We start from the raw sequence: 21,200 nt of genomic DNA, 5'->3' as shown, positions 1-21,200 counted from the left end.
AAGAATGTCAAAAGACAATAATTCTAGTCATTCCATCTGTGATTCATAAAAGTCCTGTTTTCTCACACCATAAAGGTGGTTTCATGCTTTTGAATTTCAGCAACATTTTCAAGGAAACAGTTAGTCAGTTCCTGAAAGTCCTGGCCAAAAGTCACTTTTCCATGTTCCCTGAGTTTGGATCAGAGCTTACAAATGTCTAGAGAACTCTGCAAGCTGCACTGTGTATCATCTGATCATTTCAAAGACTTTACGTACATGGTGTCCATTTGATTGCCTCTCAAATATACACATAAGCCCCTTCCTTTGTTCAGTGTCCCTCTGCCTTTGCAGCAAACTATCAAGAGCTGAAAGCCTTTCAGTTGTTTTGGTTGGTAGGTGTCCCCAGCCAAAAAAGTTTAATTCCTCCGTAGGTTAGGCATCAGTGAGAAAGAAGAAACTGTTATAAAAAGCTCACTTAGTTTTTGATGCAGTCAGGTTTAGATGGTGAAATAATGATCACCCAAATAGCATGTGCCCTGGTTGCAGTTGTGCTATCTTCTTTGACAATACTGCATGTGTACGACATGGTAGCCTAACTCCATTGTGTCTGGACTTGTGGATGAAAAAACTGCAGTCTGTCTTTCGGTCAGTCTGAGCTCCCTAAAGACTATACTATAACACAGTCTTTAATTCACAGAGTCCTCCTAAATCCAAATTCTTTGCTTGCTTTTGCAAGTGGTTGGAAATGCCTCTGCCCAGCATAGCCCAGGATAATCTTGGAGTAAACATCTCCACAAATACTTGCAGTCTCTGTCTAGTTGATCATGTAGTCACTGTTGTTAATGCCTCTGATTTAACTCTGTCTCTGTCCCTTTTTTGCCTTAATTTACTTTTTTCTTGTTGACAGATTCATTAGTCTTGTGTGGGGGCAGAACATCTTGAACCTCAGAATCCCCACGTTAGCACCATTTGTTTTCCTCATTTTGCTCAAGTCCGCCAAACTCTTGATATTAATGGGGTGTGGTGCACTTGTCAGGTCCTGCTCTGCTCATTTCCTCCCTCAAGAAAGCGCTGAAGACAGAAATTGGCCAACCGTTGGAATTGTGAAAGTCCCATCTGATTCAGACAGTGGCAGGCCTTCTCCAGTTAATAAAGCATCAGTACTGTCCTTTCTGCATTCCAGTTGGCTAATGGCAACTTCCTGTTGGATTAAAAAGTCTACTATATTTGTTGCCTGCTTTTTCTTGCCAGTTGTAGGGGAATTCAACTTAATTGGTTACCTTGCCAGTATTTTTTTTACCTGTTTCTCATTGTTGCTTGCATTAAACTTCTTGTTTTCAATCTGGAAACAAGGATTAAGATCATACTGGATGTGTCTAGATGACCAGTGAATACACCCCAACCTGTACCCAGTTGGTCTCAGTACTTTCCATTTGTTCTCCTTTATCCATTTTTCATTCCGTATTTGTCTTTCCTACAAAGTTAGTGAAATTTTTTCCTTCCTATCTGCTGTCATCTGTCCTGACAGAGTACTTGGAGTCCCTTGACACTCTGGCGTGTGTAGGAGCTGTAATACTTGGGTGAATGGGAAGAAAATCTTTCTCTGCTGTGTTGTGCCTCTGGGCACAGCCTACAATCATTTTACTGGAGCATATTAAATCTAATGAAATCTCTCTGGTCTTCAGTTTTCTGAGAATGATATTCACAATACAAATATGTCCTCTGCTCCTTATCCATTAAACAAAACTAACACTCTGTAGAATCACACTAAATGTAAGTATGTGATTTCCTGTGATATTAGGATGAACTTCCCCTGGAACCTGAAATACTCTTTATTGAATGAGATACTGTGCTATTTAGTAACCCAGAAAAATCTCTATGATGCTTTTACACTGCCTTTCCCAATGCTATCTCTCTAGATAAAGTCTGGGTTGCAAAATTTTACCCTGGTACTGCTGAAAAGTTCTACTTCATGTACTTGTGCTCTCAGCCTAGGAATACAAGCCTCCGGGTGTCAAAGCAACAAGGCTTGCAGCATTGTAGAACAGTTGAATATACTTTCAGGTTTTCCATAAACAGTTTATCTTTGAACCTTCCATTATTCTAGTCTTCAGAATTCACTAAAAACAAAGGTCTTTTACCTTACTAACAGAGATTGCAGTAATCTTGGCAAGGACAAGAAATGAGAGATCTCTAGTCTCTTTTTGTTCTACTGTTTCAATGTCCAAATGTCGCACTAGTTAGTTCACAAGTTATCAACTTTCTGTGCCATTTATTTTATAATAGGCTTTAAGATTTTTAATCCATAAGTCAGAAACTTTTGCAACTGTGCAGCTAAATTCTTCTTTTACTGGCCATTGTGTGATTATGTCTCTGCAGATCAGCCAACTATGCAACTGGAGTAAAGATACAAACCTTTAATTCTTAGCTTTCATTTATAAGTTTTGAAAGACTTATTTGCTTTCCAAGAGCTCACATATGTTCATTACTTTGTTTTTGTGTTCTTTTGTCTTTGAAATCCCCACAGTGTGAGTTCATGGAAGCTGCTCAGAGCAGGGTATTCCCTCTATAAGAAATGACCCTGTCAGCATCATAATATAATCAAGAAATCATGACTGTTGTCAAGGGCGGCCACAGTGAGAAGTTGTCTGCTCCTCAGACTCAGCACTGCTTACCTGAGCATACATCTTTGTAAAAATGAAATCCGAGCATTCTCCATCTGCAGAGGCGAGACTGGGAAACTAATGCCAAGGAGCCCTTCCTTGCTCACTGTTTCTCAGCTTCCGCCACTCTGGACATAGGAGATATTTATTTTTAACTGAAGAGACAGAGATGGCATTGTGGCTATTAAGATCTAGTAGTTAAAACAAGGAGGTGGAAGTCCTCCGCTGAGTTTTACTCTTGTATTTTCTTTTTATCCCTTTTATTCTTAACTTATTTTTATGCCTCACTTTATCTTTGTGTTAAATAGTTTTAATCATATCCTTCAGTGATGTGAAGTAAGTCTTAGATTGCTATGTTCTCAAAATGCTTTACAAAAATTAGCAAGTGTTATAGTTGAGCAAGAAATGGATTCCCATCCCACAGAAATTCTCAACATATCAAAATATTTCCCTGTACTGAATCAGGACAAAAATCAAAGCAAAAATTGGGGGAAAATTGGTTTAGAACATTCATTTCAATTCAGTAATTTCAGTACCTTTCATTTCAGTTTCACACATTTTAAATTCTCCCTTTAATTAACTTGTGTTTTAAGCAAAAATTCGTTTTGAATCAGCAAAGTGGAAGTGTTTATTTAAAATATGGATATAAAATGTTTCAGCAATGTCTATTTTAAGCATTATAATTGAAAATCTATGCTGAAACCTTCTCTTTCTCATGAAAGGTTTGGTTTCAAACATTTGCCTTTTCAATTAAAAATGAAGATGTTTCCTTGGGAAACTACCAATTAATTACGGTAGGTATTGTTATCAATATTGAACAAATGGAGTTGCTTTCACAGAGGTGGCTAGTGCCACTGGAGGTGCCCTTGGGTATCTTGCTTGACCTTCTGCTGCCAAAACATGGGCAGGAACTTCCGTGGATGCTGTGTCATATCTAACAGCCCGTGGCAGATGTCTCAGGTACCCCATGGCAGCTCATCTGACACTAACCATCAATGTTTGCACGATTGACTTTATCCTAGAGAAACTGAGGCACAGAAAGGTGATGACTGAGATTTCGTGAGTGCCAGTTGATGTAAGATAAATTATTTCTGTTTTTCCAACCCAGAATAATTTGGACAACTCCGAATTTTTTTTCTGAGCATAGTAAGCTGTTTGAAGATCCATACAGCTTTTTTGAAATTTATTCTGTAGATGTTTTGCACTGGGAGGGATCAGGAAAGAAATAAGATGGTAGATGTTTTGCCACATGTGAAAAATTGGATCCTACTAACTTCGTATGATACGGCTGAAAATACAGCCTATGTATCCTCCTCTGATCTCATCTTCCAGATACACTGAAACCATGCTTTCCTGTACTGTTAGTGCATTTGAGCAGAGGATTGGATCTCTTAAGATCCTTTCAGGTTTAAAACAGTCTACAATTTGAATTTATTTGTTATGATTGCCACTACTCTTTAAAATAATTATGCTTCTTATATTCTGTTAAGAAGGAGATCATATAGTTCCATTTTGTGCATATCATTTTAATTTTGTCCCTTATTATTCTATTGTTAAACATGCTAAAAAATAGCAATTTTTTTTCTGAAGTCTGTACATTGTTCTGTTCTTCTATCTTGCCATAGTTCTCCTACTTTGTTTTCCTAGTTAAGTAAAGTAATCATAGATTGTTAATAGATGTCCTATATCTAAACATAGGTAGTCTCTTGTCATTTTAACTGTGTTTTTGGAGGTCCAGATCCCTCACTAAAGATTCTTAAAGAAAGTAATCTGGACTGGGATGATAGAGAAGATCTCAGTTAAAAAATATAAACAAAAAGTAAGAAATCAAATGGTTTCTCAGTGGAGGGTGATCACTCATTAAATCCTTGAGGAATCAGTGCTAAAACTGATGCTCAGTGTTCTGATAAAGGGCACTGAGAGTGAGGTGACATAGTTTTGGGAGGGTAGTAAAAACAAAAGTTAATTACTAAGATTTACAGAAGGATCTCTCAACTCTGGTTGACATGGTGATAAAATGACAGATGAAGCTTAATGTTGATAGATGCAAAGTGATATGCTTGGGGAAAAACAGCTAAGTTAGCTTAGATGCTCAGTGATGGGTTCTGAAGCAACAATTATCTCTCAGGAAAGAGATCTTGGAGTTGTGGTAGGTAATTTTGGAAAACATCAGCTCAGTGTGCAAATGCAGTCAAGCAAGTAAATAGAACATTGGGAATTATTAGGAAAGAAGTGTATAAAAAGTACAAATAGTGTAGAAAAGAATTATGCCATTCTTAATCTGTGGTAGACCTGCATTCAAAACTGAGGGCATGTCTGGCTTTCTCATCTTGAAAAGAATATAGGAGGTCTTTGAAAAATACGGAGATGGGATCCAGAGATGGCTCTGACAAGGATGTACAGAGGGATATGGTTGTTCACTTTCCCTCTCATTCAAAAGGTAGGTTAGCTAAGTTTTAATGCAGTACTTCAGATATAGATGTGCTATTAGGTGTGTTTATGTTACTTTTATGCTCTTTATAATGCAGACAAGGATACCATGCTTCTGAATATTGAGCAGATATCTTCATTATACTGTATGTAATAACTAGGAATAAGTGAACTTCCTTGATTAGTTTTGAATCCAGGAGAGAGAGGAGAAATGTCACTGGAAAAATGCAGTGTTCACTACAGACAGTGGGTGGAAGCTTGGTATGTTATGGTTGCTGGGAAGGTGAATCTTGAAAACATATCGGTTTACACCTCAGCAAAAAAATTCATTAATGTGAAAAAGTAGTTGAAGAGGTGTGCAGAATCTGAAACTCTGGGAACCTTGCCTTTTCTTTTTTAATGATCCGAGGTCTTTGTTTTGTCAGCAGAGGAAATAAACTACTGCCCTTTTTTGGCTTTGTGTAGCTCTTTGTAAAGAAGCCAACTAATTGTTCCACTGAAAATCCGACGTTACTGTAACATTGCTATTCATCACAGAGAGAAGTGTGAAGCATCATGTTTGCTTAATAGTTTATGGTCTATGAATTTGCCCACCAAGGGATCTCAGTTCTTTTTTGTTGAAAGTCAAGGGATAAGCAAGTACTCATCATAAATATAATCATTTTCTGAGTGAGATAAAGTACACTAATACTGGCTATGTAGTCATAATGTAATGCTCTCAAGATAAAAAAAAGTCTATATAATTCAAGCAGGGCATAATTAGCTAGCTTCTGGTATTACATGCACCTCAGCAACTGCAAAATTGTATTACTATAACAAATAAGTCCCTCTGAGTTATTCTGTAAGCTGAATGGAGATACTAATGCACTTTGGTATTATGCATTGTTGTGATGCTACAGAAAAATAAAAAAAACACACACTAGTGTGTTCCCTTTAATGTTATCCTGGCAACCTAAATTTAACTATTTTAAGTTAACAATTTCTCACTGGCAAACCAACAGTAGAAGGCTTATTTATATGACCTTTTAACAAAATCTCCCTTTCCTACATCTCTTCAAGATTTTTATGACTGAACAGTATTATGTACAGTGCAGTTCATGCTTACCATGACCAGTCCAATTTTAAATGTCTCTCATTCTCAGAAGTGGTCCTGCTGTCCTGGTCGTTGGGCCTTCAAGACTAGATTCATATTTTTACTGGAATTGGTTTGTCAGAGCAGGCAGCACATAGCCAGATGGATCAGTATTCTTTTTATCCCCTCCAGATAGTGTACAGAAAGTACTCTAGTGGTGCTCCCAGCATATAAAAGAATAAATGAATTGGTGTGCACTACTCCCAGACAAAGCAGGAGGAAAAAAGGGGAGCAAGTCCTTTTCCTGTTTTCTATTTAAAACAGAAGAGTGCAATAGAAGAGGAGACAAAAAAGTTTTCCTCTTCCTATTCACACGTAGAGAGCAGTCTGTATAGATCATTCAGAGATGGTGTGTAGGAGAAGTCATCCCAAAAGATATTCTTGAAAGATGAGACAGATACGTCTCTGCTACATAAGGACAACAGTAAAAAAATAAGCTAAGGTTTCTGCTGTAATAGAGGTAAAAATTTCACTAAAATGAAGAGGACTGGAAGGTGAAAGCAGATAAACATACAGAAAGGAGCAGCAGTACAAGTAGAAAAAATGGGTTTCTGGAGAGGTCCATTACAAGGAAATCTGTATTTTGCCTGGTAAACAAGGAGATGAGATTTGGAGGTTCTGGAGAGTTCTGAGAATATTAGGAGGGCTCTGATCTTGGGGAGGTATATATTCAAGTTGAATCTACCAATACTAATCCTCCCAACTAAATCCACACATGTTTTGTGAAGATGAGTAGCTTGTGTGGCTCCTGTTACCTTAATGGGAGACATCTCTGCAGACATGAAGCTGGATGTCTGCAGGATTGGGAAGAGTCAGAGAGTGCAACATGTTCTTGCTCCTCCAGCAGAATGCCTGTGAGACAAGTAGAGCAAGGGAGCGGTGCCATACAAGAAAAAAAATTGGGTTACCACTCAAGGAATGTTTCTTCCAGAGAAGTCCTAACCCTGTGTTTCTCAACACTGTACATAGTTAACAAAAGCTTGAAGCTGTTGTAAAAATTAAAATATATCTGTAAAATGAAAAACCTACTTATTCTAGACGTTTGCTGATATTTGTATAGGGTAATGTCTTCTTGTACTTCTAAGTAAAATAATAATATATAACCAAGGTATAATAAAATAAAATAAATAATAAATAAAACCAAGGTATAAAATACTTCTCCGTACAGATATTACAATGTACAAAGTATCTTTTTACAAAGTTCTTTCTCAAAATAACAAGTATCTATCTATATGTTTATACACATGTATATTTGTGTATGCATATATGTATGTTTAAATCAACTAATTACACATCTGTCAATCATTTTATTTTGCAGTATAAGTTTTTTTTGGTAGGAGTTGATCTCAGGAGTCATAAAACTATAATGCAAATACAGTTTTTTCATTTTTTTTCATATACCAAAGCCCCCGTTCTTACAAATAATGTACTTAAGCTTAGTTTTCCCTCATTTTTCTTGATCAGAGTTGGCCAATGTCTTTCCCAGATGGGAGAGCTGAGTATCTAGAACTGAGTGTATTTCTAAAGATGGTATATTACCCAGAAATTGGAATATTCTTATGCATTTGTAGGTGTTTAGTAAGGTATAAGGTATTTTAGAGAGTACTGAATGTTCTCCAGTGAATCTGCAGCAACTCCTGACTGTCCGTATCTATTGAACCCAGAAGTTACTGCCACTGTAACAGAATCAGCAGAACAGAGTGCATATTTTCACCTCATTACTCCAGTTCACAATTCAGAATATTAGTTAAGTTGACAATGAAGATAACTTTGTGTGAAGACACCAGACTGGGAACTGGAGAAGCTAAAGCATCAATGGAGATCCTTTTCTGCTGACTGTGCTATAGAAAGCGGTAACCTCCAGCACAAGGGAAGGGCAGGCTGATGAAGGCCGTAGCGTATGACACAGCTGGATTATCTAAAATGTGTCTGCCAGAGCATGTACTCATACAGAGTGTGTCTCTGGTGCATAAGTGGATCTATTAATTTTCCCAGTGTGTGTCATGAGACCAATATTCAGACAACCAAAAATCACGTGGGACATTTTTCTTCTCCCATATGCCACTAAATGCCATGTTTTCCTTCTAGTGTCACTCATTGCTTTTTCAACTGTACAGTTTTCCAAATATCTCCCCCTTTCTACTGAATCACTACTGAATGGAAAATTGTTTCCCAGCACATATGGTTCTCTTCTGAATGCTGCAAACTCATATGCAAGCGAGAAGTGTCAGAGTGCAGTGAGGGCCGTCTGCTACTGAAAGGATGTGGAGTCAGGAGCAAGGCCATGATAACAAGGGGCAGGGACCTCCCCAGTAAGGGCCCCATCCCACACCCCTGAGGCGAGCAGGGTAGGCCCTGGGGTGGTAGTCAAGGGTCAGCCGGGAGTCCAGACCCCAGACAAGTCCATGGTGATGAGGTAAAGCCAGGAATGTGAGTTAGCAAGTTGGGGTCCAGATGATCCGGATGGTTGGTCTCCTGGTGAGAGTGACTGGGGTCAGACACAGCCCCACAATGGCTGGGCAGATCTGTGGGGCTGGGCTGAGGCCAGGCCAGGCAGTCACCCACAGGTTGGGGTCAGGATTGGGGCCAGGCTCAGTGGGTCTGTGGCTGGGCAGGGACACAGCTGCGATGCTGCCGGGGCTGTAGCTCAGGTGGGGACCAACCACGGGAGCCTCAGGTGAAAGCAGCTCCCCTGGGCTGGGGGTCAGCCCTGGCTGTGGCCTCCCCACAGTGCTGCTGGGAGCCTCTCCCCACAGCCACCGGCGGGATGGGCCTCAGCTATGCTGGCTCTGTGCTGTCCCTGAGCCCCGGCAGCCAGACCTCCAGGAGTGGTGATGCTCTTGGGGCCCTTATGTAAAGTGTGCAAAGTTACTCATGTATTGAAGCATTTGCTGGATCTGGCCTTTGAAATAATAGAGCAAAAAAAGCAAATAATCCTTGTCTTATTGATGAAATCCGAGAGTAGCAGAGGACAGAAATTACTGTAGTAGTATACCATTTCTCACTGAGTACCCATAGAGGGAATGCAGTGGCCTGTTGCATGATACATGTGATTTCCAGAGCAGTACTACAGATGTGTTCCCAGGCGGAACCCAGCAGGTCACGATACACTGATTGTTATTATGACACATTTAGGTGGTGTTTGAAGTTCAGTAGAGCAAGCTTCTGAATAAGCAGAAATGAGCAAACCTACAGGAATGGCTGCTTTTTGGTACCACAGGCTGATCTTGTAATGCTCTATGCTGGCAGAAGAAGAGCTGATGTAGACATCGAAACTTGCCCACCCTCATACTTGCACCATTTTAACTGAATCAGTCATCTAAAACAATATAGTTATTTGGTATCTTTGAATGCTAAACCGACCTAAGTGATAGTGCACAGTGATACCTGAGTCAGTCAGAGTCCATTCTCATGTCATGCTGCCTTGCTTATTTCACACGTACTCCCTAGATAAAGGGACCCCTTGTACCATTATTCAGTGCTTTCAGACCAGTATACAAAATGACATGGCAGGCCTGTGAGGGAAATGTCTGTTCTTTCATTAGATGTTGAGATGATGATGTTTTGGGGATTTGAGGAATAGAGGCAATGATGAGGACATGCAGGAATCCATCCTTTCCTTCTTCCCCAAAAGACAGACTTCATACAGTAATTTCTGTTTATTGAGATAAAAGGTTATAAAAATCTTATGTGATTTATAACATTTATCCCAAATGAGAAGCAATTTGTGATACTCTATTAAGGAAGCTGGCGTCTGATTGAACCAGCATATCTCCAAATTCGTGTGTAGCATGTTATGTCCGGTTTGCGTACATATAAGTGATCACAAATGGTGCAAAGAAGTAGAGAATCCATCACATTCATTTTATTTTATAAACAAGCAGTTATGAAAGGCCATCATAATTTTTTAAGATGTTGCTAAAAGGATAGGGTTTTTTTTAAACTTTGCAGTCCTTATAAACCAAAGTATGTTTTTACTTGGAGGTTCTCTTTCCCTGAGTGAATGTGAAAAGTGTTCTTCTTTCTATGGGAAATCATTATTTCCTCTTTTGTTAAATTAGGAAAGACTTGCAAAAAAAGGCCTCATGTGATGATAGTGTGTGAAAACTGTAAAATATAAATTAGTATTTTTTTAAGATGAATGACTTCTTCATTGTTTTATTATTAATAGCAAATGCATTTCAGAATCAAAGTAACATGTTAGAATCCACATCTTTACACTGCTACTGAAATTGTGTTTTGATTTCTTTGACATGATCCCTGATTGCTGTGAGAAGAATCAGTTCAGTATTTTTGTTCTTAGATTCCCCCTCCTTTGTCTTGCAGCTACTTGTGGCAGATTCCATTAACAATTGCAGTAGGAAACACGAGCCACATCTCATCAGAGGCAATTATATGGGTGTCTAACAAATCAGGTAAAAATAAACTTTCCTCCCAGTGGAATCTCATAAAGTGTATTTGTGTTTTCCACAAATGTTTCTTTGGAATTGATCCTAGATAATTGTTTAGTTGCTCTGCACCCAGTCTTAGCTGCTTGAAATGAACTGCAAACAGGAGAGTTGGGAAGGGAGGGAGGAGGAAGGAAGGATAAACACCAAACAGGAAGATTAATAATTTTCACAGAAGCTTGATAGTATAATGGAAAGCTTTTACAAAGAAATATGTACCTAAGTACCACATATTTTATGTTTAGCAACACGTATCAAATTATTGATGAATGCAGTTCTCTTTATTGATTGGTGAAAGTTAAATGTAATACTTTTATAGCAAAACATCTGAAGAGTTTGACTTAGTAAATGCAAAATATTTAGAATTCTGACATTTTGCAATTCTGATCTATAGTCTGAACCAGGGTTAAGAAATGTTTATTGTCTTTAAAAAGTCTCCTTAATGATCTGTCAAAGTATTTGTTATCCCTACTAGATAAATAGATACTGGACCTTGAAACTGCATTATTCTGATTGCCACTTATTTTCTCCCTCCTCAGTTCCTACATGGTCATGGTAGCTACTGTCCTGAGAACAGCTAGGGCTGGATACCAGTGCTCTTTTATCAACTAAAATAAAAGGAGCCCACCACAGAAATTTTATAAAATATTTCTCTATTTCCTTGCTACATCAGCTGACAGTTTTGGACTGGAATTGAAGTCAATGAGGAAAGAAATGCGGAGACTTGAATAAAATGACTCTAAGGAAGGGAAAATAAGGAGCTGTTCACCCCCCTGACACATGCATCCCTATGACACATGGACTGTAGAGGGAGAACTGACCCCTTCTTGTAGTGTAAAAAGGATATAGAGATTTCCTTCCAGCAAAAATCTAACTGGAAGAGGGAATGAATCAGACTTGTGTGTGCCTGCATTTTCCCTTTTCTTTTTTCTAAGTCACTAAAAGATAGTATTCACATAGAGCTTAGCAGCCAACAGGACCAGAAGTGAACAGTGAATACAATCAAGGGAAATCTGAGTATCCCAACTTTCTAGTGGTATAAGGTATGTGTTTCTTCACCCTGATTGTTTGCAGCCTATCAGATTCTAACATTTTTTACACTGCTCCCATGATATAATGCTATTCTGGGCACTGGTCTAGAAATGTGCCTGAGACCAGGGCATATTTCGTACCTGGAAAACACCCTCTAGTCAGAGCATACAGGTGCTGCCTTGCATTGCAGAAGCATTGCACTGGCCATACTTTTTAATATTAACACTTGAGGAATACGTCAAAACCTCTTTGCACTTTTACAATCTGCCTTAATGACCTGCTCTGCTCTTGTGCTTTAGGGCTTGATTGGACTCTCATTGAAGTTAATAGTGAGATTCCCATTGACTTCAGGGAGAGTTGATCATTTCATCTCATTTTATCTCATCTCGTCTCATTAGATCGTACATGCATGTCTCCTTCCCTTCACTTCTGCCTTGAAAGTTCAGAATATCACTTTCTCTCACATTATCTGCAGAGTTGCTTCCTCATTGACTTTTACTTGCTGTGGAGGAACAAGTCCATGAAACCACTTCTAGGATAGCTAGCTACTCCTACCACAATACCTACAAGAAATTAACAAATTAAGGATGGCCAGTTTGAGCAATGATTTTGGGGTGGTTGTTATATAGAAATTAAAGAGGAACCTTTCACAGCGATCTGAGTCATTAGTTTCCTGTGTAGCTAATCAATGCCACTATGATCTATTGTCATTATCCTTGTCCTTCCTCATTTCTTTTTCACTCAGTCACTCACTTGCTGCGTCTCATTAAAAATTTAGAGACTGTAAACTTATGAGTACAGTGAGGATGTCGTCTTGCTTCTGCTTATTGTTTTCTAGCTCACTTGAAGGATTCCTCAACATAAAAAAATCAATGAGAACATTCCTGGATGTGCTCAGAATATCCCTGGATGTGCTCAATGTATGATTCATTATATATGCTGTTACATATTGGCGCTGCTACTGATGATTCTGTGATATTCTTGGAGGTTTTTTTGCAGCTGGTATGCTTGTTTTCTGGGAATCTGGAAGGCATTCTGAGACTGGAAGGGGCAGTTTCCAGGATCCATTTTTGTGGGAGGGAAGAGTCCCAAAGAGTTTCCACTGTGCAGAGGACACGTGTTTCAGTGTTGTCTCAGAGAGTAGTCTGAAAACAATTGTGCAAGCTGGAGGTGAAATGGAGTATTTCAGAGGATGTTTGGAAGGCTGGGGTCATTCACACTGCTCTTCAAGTGAGTGTATTTGAATGCAGACACACAAATCAAATTTATTGGACTCTCTTCAAGATTCTGAATTTTAACAGAGATAAAAAGGTACAGGAAGGCTGAAGATTTGACTCACCTAGCTTAGACATCTACAGTGTTGAAAGCTATACTTGGATATCTATACTATGGATAGGAATAGGTGCTTCCAGGACATAGTCCATCTTTCCACAGTCCATCAGTCCATCTGACTTAACAGAAGACATTTTAAGATGAGAAGTGAATGCTCCTCTCCTGCCTACAGTCTATCTAGATCAAAGTTGTCTAAATTTGGTCAAAGGAGTTACACTACAAGTGTCATTCCACAAAGTAATGTGGTGGAAAGCTAGAAGTCAAGTTAAGGTTCCCATCCTTGCTAATCCTTACCATTTTTAATGTCGTCTGAAGCGTTCTTCAGAGAAGAGACTATCTTTTATGATATCGTCTGAAGCATGCTTCAGAGGAGAGAGGTAAAGGGAGAAGAACTAATCTGAGGGTCTAAGTTAAGAGGATCTAAGTTAAAGCAAAACATAAGCAATCTTTTATATCTTTCCTGTACACAAAAATATACAGCTGTAACTAAATAGATATCACAGAAGTGTCTATGCAGCTGCTTGGGAAATTAATTTGCTATCCTAAAGGAAAAGCCAGTATTTGGGTGTTTTTTTTCTTCTACAATTAAGAAGAAATACCAACATGTCAAAATACTTGGGAGAAAAAATACTCTGAACCACTTCTGTTTGGAAATGCTGAAGTGCCACTTTCTGAATGAATGGATTCAACTTATTGACCTAGAAAAGGACAACATATGTGTCCAGAGCTGTCTGGATTTCAGTTTTCTTTGAGATAGACTGGGAAGTCTCAGTGTCAGGCCAAGAAGAGAGCAGTGAAGTGCCATATAGAGTAAAAGAAAGAAAAATGAAATTGGGAGTACTGTGGGAAATCAGAGAAACACAATGGAAATGATGGGAATGTGGAGGAGGCAGCCAGTCCATCCTTGGCAATCTGGGAGCAGACTGCATTGTCCGTTTCAGTCATGGCAGGGTGACCTTATGTAGCTGCTTGCCACCATGGTGATAAGAGGTCTCCTAGAGAAATGGTAAGAGGTTTCCTGGGGGAAAGAGTTTGGGCTTTCCTTTCATGGAGTTAACTAAATGTCCTGGGGAGAACATCCTAGAGCCGTGAGTGCTGTATGTCAACGCTGTGCCAACAAAGTTACGTTGAGGAGGGAGTAACAAGAAGGCACTGGATCCTGCATGACCACAGCACGCCAAAGTATTTTGCTGTTTCTTTTCATGCTTCCAGAAGTGCACAGCTGACAGGCTGGTCTGTCCTGCTCTCTGCAGTCTTTCTATGCCATAAATAAATGATGCACTCAGTCTACACAATAGTGCAGGCACTGGGGTTTGATTGTAAGTTTTCTTTTATCTCCACACTCACAAAGGGGTGCCACTTACAGCATTTGGAAAGAGATGTGTCAGGAGCTGGCAAGCATTACAGGGACCTGGCATGAGAAAATCCTCTCAGATATTCATCTTTCTCAGCTATGGTCTCAGGACCTGTCACCAGATTGCTCCTGGAATCCTTTACTGATCTGCATATGTAGAGAAGGCAGTGCTATTCATGAAGATGAGTTTTCATGTTCTCTTTAGGAAGGAGTGGGATGTTTCCTTATTGTTGGCTACAGCAACTGCTGTGCTAAAGAAGCTTTCAGTATAACCTGGAAGGTGGATGGGAGATAATGGACAGCTGTCTTTATGTAATACTGATCACATATCTTTCTTCAGCTGCCAATATTGAAAAGGTTCCAGATTAATGTCTACCATTATGATATCTTGGCATATCCCTTAAATGTCTTCTGGACTGCAACTACACACTCCTCTTAAAGGGAAAAGGAAATACAGACCAGGTCACTGTCTTTCAGGTTGCCTGTCCTAAGGGAATAGCCTCCTCTCTTGATATCTGTGGTGGAACTCCTGGCTGCAATATTTCATATAGTCTTGCCACTTGGTAGTCAACTTGGTGCTGCTTATATCTTGGAAGGCCACAGCCAGAGACTTCAACCACAATGCCCCTCTCTTTGCCCCAGGTAATTTTACAAGTAAATTAACCTTGTCTGTATGTTATCTGAAAAGAATGAAACCATGGAATTTTTGAAATGGCTACCTGCATTGCCGACAACAAATATTCCTTCTTCATGGTAGTTTAAATAATTTTCCAGGGAAATAAACCCCCTAACTTGAACCAGCATTCATCAGGGCTGGGTTGCTGCTGATGGAAGAATCTCTCCATGTGCATACAGAAGGAGGAATGAGGGAATTACTCTAGCTGATTTCTGCATTCTCTTTGATACCATGTCTGGGACCTCATGAAAGTATTGTAGGATTGGCGTCTTCATGACCTGGAGATGAAAGGTTGTTGTCCACTCTTGTGAGAGCTACTAAATGTAGGATACTTGAGTTGCTGCAGTCTACTCAGCCTGGCTATGTCTGGTTGCATACTAGAGATAATGCATCATGGAGATCTCTAGTTCTTCAGTTTGTTGAGCAGCATTAGTTGATACAATTGCAGATCATCCTAACTGCTGGCAAGAGAGCACAATGCCAAGGCAAAGGGACACACTGGAAATTATAACTGTGCTCTGCCCTTTTGAGATGTAATTCACTGCCCTTTGCAACAAATTCCATAGAGAGGACAGTGGGCCTTGGCAACTTGCCTGACAGAGTGCATCACCTTCAAGATGTTTCATATTCAGTGTGGCTCTTCACACCTGTTTGCAGGAGGTATATTGTTTTAGCTTTGGAAGGTTTTCAGTTTGCAGGTGCTTCTGCCAGTCTTACTCTTCCTTATCCAGTGAGCCATAACATTTATGTAACCATTTTTCTACCCATCAATTCATATGCCAGTGATCAGATGACCCTTTTACTGGCTCAGTATGTCTGGGCATATTGCACTGGAGCTGTCCCTTTTGCTCTCACAGCACTGCACAGATATGTCACCACCACCTTCTTCCCTGTCCACCCCCCGATAGCCGTCACTAAGGCTGTTCTGTCTCAGGGGAATGACAGTCTCTGAGTGGCCTCGGAGATGGAATGAATGGCCTCTGAAAACTAAACCAGTCACAAGGAAGAAAGGAATTATCTCATGATTAGCCTTCCTGTGCTTGCTGAGGTCAGAGACATCACACCAAGATGGCTGCAATGCTGTTTGTGCTACAGTCTTGCAGGTCTGCTGAATGAAGTTTTTCACTGAGATGGTGGAAATCATTAGTGCACTTCAGCTCTGTAATAGATCCAGGGTTTGTTTTTGTTTCTTCTAGATTAGTTTGCTTCTTGTGAGGTCTCTGTAATGGTATATGTACATAATGTCCTCAGTGTTTTGGGATCAGCCCAAAATGTGTAGCGTGTAACAAGTACATGTATTGTCCCTGGGATCAACTTTGAATTCAGTCAGTCCCTGCAAGACAACTGCTTAGCAGGGCTTACAGGAAGGTGCTGCTGATTGCTGCTGAAAGAGTAGTAAGTGTGGAAGCACAGTCTCACTTGTCATGTTTCTGCAAATCCAGCAGAAGTAGAGTCAGTGACCTTAAGCTTAAATCAGGAGTTTTAGCTAGCACCCATTTCAGACAGCAAAGCTTTGGACAAAGGCATACTGGACATGACCATTCTGCAGTGCAGGCTCCAGGTAGGAGACATTTTCATGTGGTTCAGGAAGTGGTACTGAACTGACTGAATCAGCTTTACAGTCTGCCTCACTGTCATCTCCATCATCATCTCTTGTACCTTGACTGATTTGTTGTATGTCAGGCAAGTATTTATCTGATGGACTTCCCTGCCTCTAGTAAAGTGGATCATTTGGACTCTTCCTTTCAATATCTCCCCAGGATTGCCGTGAGATGGGGGAAGAAAAGTTCAGCAGGGCAACTGGCTCCCAGATAAGAAGTCCCAGCTTACTATATTATGGCATCTCCTAATAGATGATCGATCTGTTTTAGCTGTAAGTCCCTTAACAGTCTGATTCTCCTCCCTGAAGTACTTTGTAGAAGACAACTGCTTCTCAGCTGGGGTTTGCTTGCTCTCCGCTGAGGAGTGGTGTTAGTGCATTATTAGAAAAATACCCTTTTTTCTGAGAATCAGACAGCTGCTGAGCCTGATCTGAATTGCTTTCACACTCCCCTCTTTCATCTTTCAAAAGGGGGAGGAAGGGAAATGCTGTGAAGTAAAATAAATGAATAGGTCCTGCTTTACAGCTTTAGCCAGCCATTGTGAGGACCAGGGATACAGCACCTACAATCCTGGCACCATTTTAACAGAGTGAAGCAGAACCACTGCCCCTTTATCCCAACAGCTGAGCCAAGATCCTGAAAGAAAACTGCTTCTTACCCTGTATAACATCACCTTAGATATTAACAGTTCTACGGCCTAGGAGTTTTAACAAATGGCAGGATAGTCCAAGGGAAGAGCATGTGACACAGAGCGTGATCATATTTACTGATATGTTCTATTTACTATAGTGTTCCCTATAGCAAAGTGTTTTTTCAACATGGAATTAAAGCAACATGGCAAGTGAGATGAAAAGAACTTTTTCTTCTGAAGTTCTTGCAAAATGTTTTTGAGCATTTAGTTAAAGCCAGTATGTTTCCACAAAATATTACGATTAGTATGAAATTCCTCTTGGAACATTTTCTTCATCAGAAAATTTTTACTTGCTCTTGTTGGTAGGAAATTGTGTTTTACTTGTGCAGTTATTTTTATAGGAAAAGAGAGTATGTTTTACCAGTAAGGATTTTACCATTATGAATCAAAGTCCTAATATGCTATGGGTTTTATAAAATGAAGAATTTAAAAAAAAGTAGGAGCTCTGAGTCCGAACTTTTGAACTAGTAGAACTGTATGTAGCCCAGACTCTTCTTAGCATTAGAGTAGTTTCTTCCAGAGAGGTGCCCTTTACAGAGACCTAACTCGCATGATGCTCATGTTGCTGTGCAGAGGACCAGGCTTCCACCATTCTTGCTGCTTTTGATGAGAGTTGAAGCTGCTCAGAGCCCTGGGCGATAGCTCCAATGTTCAAGCAATGTGCTGTTAGCACCAGCTTGGAGGACTGTTTCACACTTCCAGAGCAGTGAAAATGGGAATCAGACCCTAATTGATTTTCTTACTTCAAAACAAATGTTGTAAAAATTAACCATTTCCTCCTAAAGGTCTCCTATGTGTGTGTAGCAAAACTGGAACTTTCAGAGCAGTGTTATCTTCTGAGGTATCCAGGCAAAACATAACCACTGAAAAATACTTTCTGATGGAACAAGATTAAAGAAATTCTCTTTAGTCTCAAGTATAACTGTATGTATAGTTTAGATTGAATTTTAAAAGGTGAACTAAAACCATCAAAGATAGATTTCTTCCCAAATGAAATGTTTGTTTTAGTTTTTGAAAGTCATGAATGGTTTAATGTAGGGTTTAACACTGAATAACTGCCTTTTCCCTAAAAATAGTACTTTTAATGGGAAACTAATAAATGTGTTTGTGATAAGTGGAGAAATTGCCTGTGTGTATAGAAATTTTCAGTGCTGTCTTTACCAGAAGAAAGAATTTCTTTCATAGGAGGGCATTAGAATTGGCAGACTCAGACATTGAATTCCGGTAAATTATATAGAACTATGTGAAACACATGCATCAGACAGTCCCTTAAAATAACCACCTGCTTATATGAGCTAGAAAAGCATGAAAGATTCCTGTCGTGTATTTCAGGAAAAGACCAACACATGAGTGTCCCTATCAAAAAATAATAGCAAGGGGTTATGACTGCATTTAAAACTGACCAAAACAGCAATAATGCCATCAGGCTTTGGAAGGATACTGTTCTCCATTACAGCAATATGTGTTTGAGGTGTCCCACTGCTCTTATTTATGGAATAGGTTACTTTGAAGTTGTCGTATTTGACTGGCAAGTATCATTCAGTATTGTATTGCAGAATGTAAGTAATTTCCTCACTTCAGAGATCAAAATTAAATGAAAATACTCCAACAAGAAAAAATGTATGCATTTGTCTCTTTTATAACATCTGATCTTGAAAATTTCTATTTAATGTATTTATTTACCCAGCTATTGATTAATGTGTGCTCATAGTCCATTTGATAGGTTTTTAGGTATTATAGAGGTGCCAGGGATTAACCAGTTACAAGTAGCTGTTTTCAGCTATGGTGGCATTTGAAGGGTAGTTCCTTACCAGAAAAACATAAGGAGAACGCGGTACTAAATTAACACGGTAGGAATTTCTGCCACACATGAGCACTCTGTACCTGACCCCACAAGGCAATACAGCACTGAAGACCCAGGGAGATTCTAAAAGTAGTTTTCCCCCCCAACAGTTTCTCCTAGATATAGAAGTTGATATTTTTGCTGTTGCTTTTAACAGATCCACTAGGCTGATATAGAATGTTGCTGAGATTTAGTGGTGACAGGTTGGTCACAGCACCAGGCTGGGTAAATTAAATACGATGTGGTAGATCCAGATTCAAATTCCTTCTCCTCTCCCTGTTTTACAGCAGGCATTTGAACCAAAGCCCTTCTAAGAAAGTGCCTTTATGATTATGCTGTAAATTGTCTTGGTGATCTTTTACAGCATCTCTAGTTAATATTTTTCTTTGTATAAAATCATTGAATATACACAGGAACCAGAAATTCAAGTCCTCCATAAGTATGCTGGACATGAGCGACAGGGTGATTCTGACTTCAGGTCTGGTGAATAAAGTATTTAAACAGAGTAGCAACTTCAGCAGAACAGTCATGGAGCTTGTTTAGCTACAGCCTGAGCTGTACAGCTACAGCCCAATGTTTAACAAACCTTTGTGGGAGTAAGGACACCAGGTCTTAAAACCTTGTTCCAAATAAGATTGTATCAAAAGCAGCTCAGGTGCTTGGACAGTACGAGCACTGGATAATAGGAGTCTGTGGGAAAGGCCACCAAGGTGGTTCACAGGTCATAGATATTGAGTTGGAGAGCCATCTTTGTCCAGATTGGATTTAGCTACCTTGTTGCTTTTGAAAGACTGGGTTAGCCATACCCCGTAGCCTGGCGTTTCCTATTAATGAGCTGATGCAGGTCTTCACGCAGTTTGTTAGCCCTGTACGTTCCAGTCTTAATTACCTATTTCTCTCCACCTAATAGTTTGCATGCCGTTCTCAAGGCCAGGAATCCCACAGAGTTGTAGGACTTAATTCTCTCTTTTCACTCTAGTACTATTTCTGCAGGAAATGTTTGCGCACAAAGGATGTTTCTACTTGGCACTTTATCAAAGCAAACTAATATTTAACTAAATACAGAGGTCAATCTGTTTTTTCTCAACAGTTTATATAAAATAATTAAACTGAGCTGGTGCAAGTCAGTTAGACAAACCCTCAAAGAACAATAACAGAATTTAATTGAATATGCAACAACTGAATTTTTCTAGACTTAATATTTCTAAGAATTGTATTTTTTAGAGATTTTAATGATGTCTGAACTACCTAGCTGAAAAGAGGACTTTTTTTTTTTTATCCTGCAGCTTTATCTGAATTCATGTGCATAACAGAACTCCATGAATTTAAACACATAATTATGTGTTTTTAGGATTGGGCTCTTTTTGTTTTTGCACCTCAAAATCATGCTTACTAGTGTGTTTGCTAGAGATATTTAGTCAAGGGAATAGCATAACTTTTATCTGTAGATCTAGTCATCTATTATTTCCTCAGAAATTACTTTTTTACAAGAAAGGCTGTAAACAAATCAATTTCTCTAGTGTGTTTAGGTACTAGATGGTATATATGAATTGTGAAGACCATATTGTTAACTTTTTTTTCATTATTACTTTCAGACAACTCAAGCACACTGATCAATTTCCTGTTGGAATTATGTTTAAAACAAATTTTGCATATTGCTTTTTATTCTTAAAATATAAGAGAAGGCTGTTCCTTTTTTCAAGAGTATACAAATTAATTCTATTATAGTAGAAAAAAGTGTTGCTGATTTTTTAGTGAATTCTGGTTTGCAATTGGTTATGTCAGAATAATTTACTAAGTTGAGGATTCTTCAAGAGACATTGAAGCCTGATACTTCACTCCATGATGATTTTTGCTGTAGCAAAAGAAGCATGTGATGTGAGTTCAAGGTATTTCATTGTTGGAATCCCAAGTCCTGCATATGGTTATGCACTGACTGACTTCTAGCTTGTACAAATATCAGAATAAGTTTATAATTTCAGCCTCTAAGTGATTACTTAAAAAGAGGGGAAAGAGGAA

General features: G+C 39.2%; 1 protein-coding gene across 1 annotated transcript in view; it reads left to right on the top strand.

The window, feature by feature from the left end:
* TRHDE (thyrotropin releasing hormone degrading enzyme) overlaps positions 1 to 21,200 on the top strand; it is a 227,958-nt gene that overhangs the window by 157,001 nt on the left and 49,757 nt on the right. Inside the window, exon 10 of the mRNA XM_013947643.2 lies at positions 10,531 to 10,619. Within this exon, the coding sequence (XP_013803097.2) occupies positions 10,531 to 10,619 (89 nt within the window). The remainder of the gene's footprint in view (positions 1 to 10,530; positions 10,620 to 21,200) is intronic.

The sequence above is a fragment of the Apteryx mantelli genome, chromosome 1 (assembly GCF_036417845.1).
Source record: "Apteryx mantelli isolate bAptMan1 chromosome 1, bAptMan1.hap1, whole genome shotgun sequence".
In the NCBI taxonomy this organism is placed as follows: Eukaryota; Metazoa; Chordata; class Aves; order Apterygiformes; family Apterygidae; genus Apteryx; species Apteryx mantelli.
This window is presented reverse-complemented; position numbering and strand designations above follow the sequence as displayed.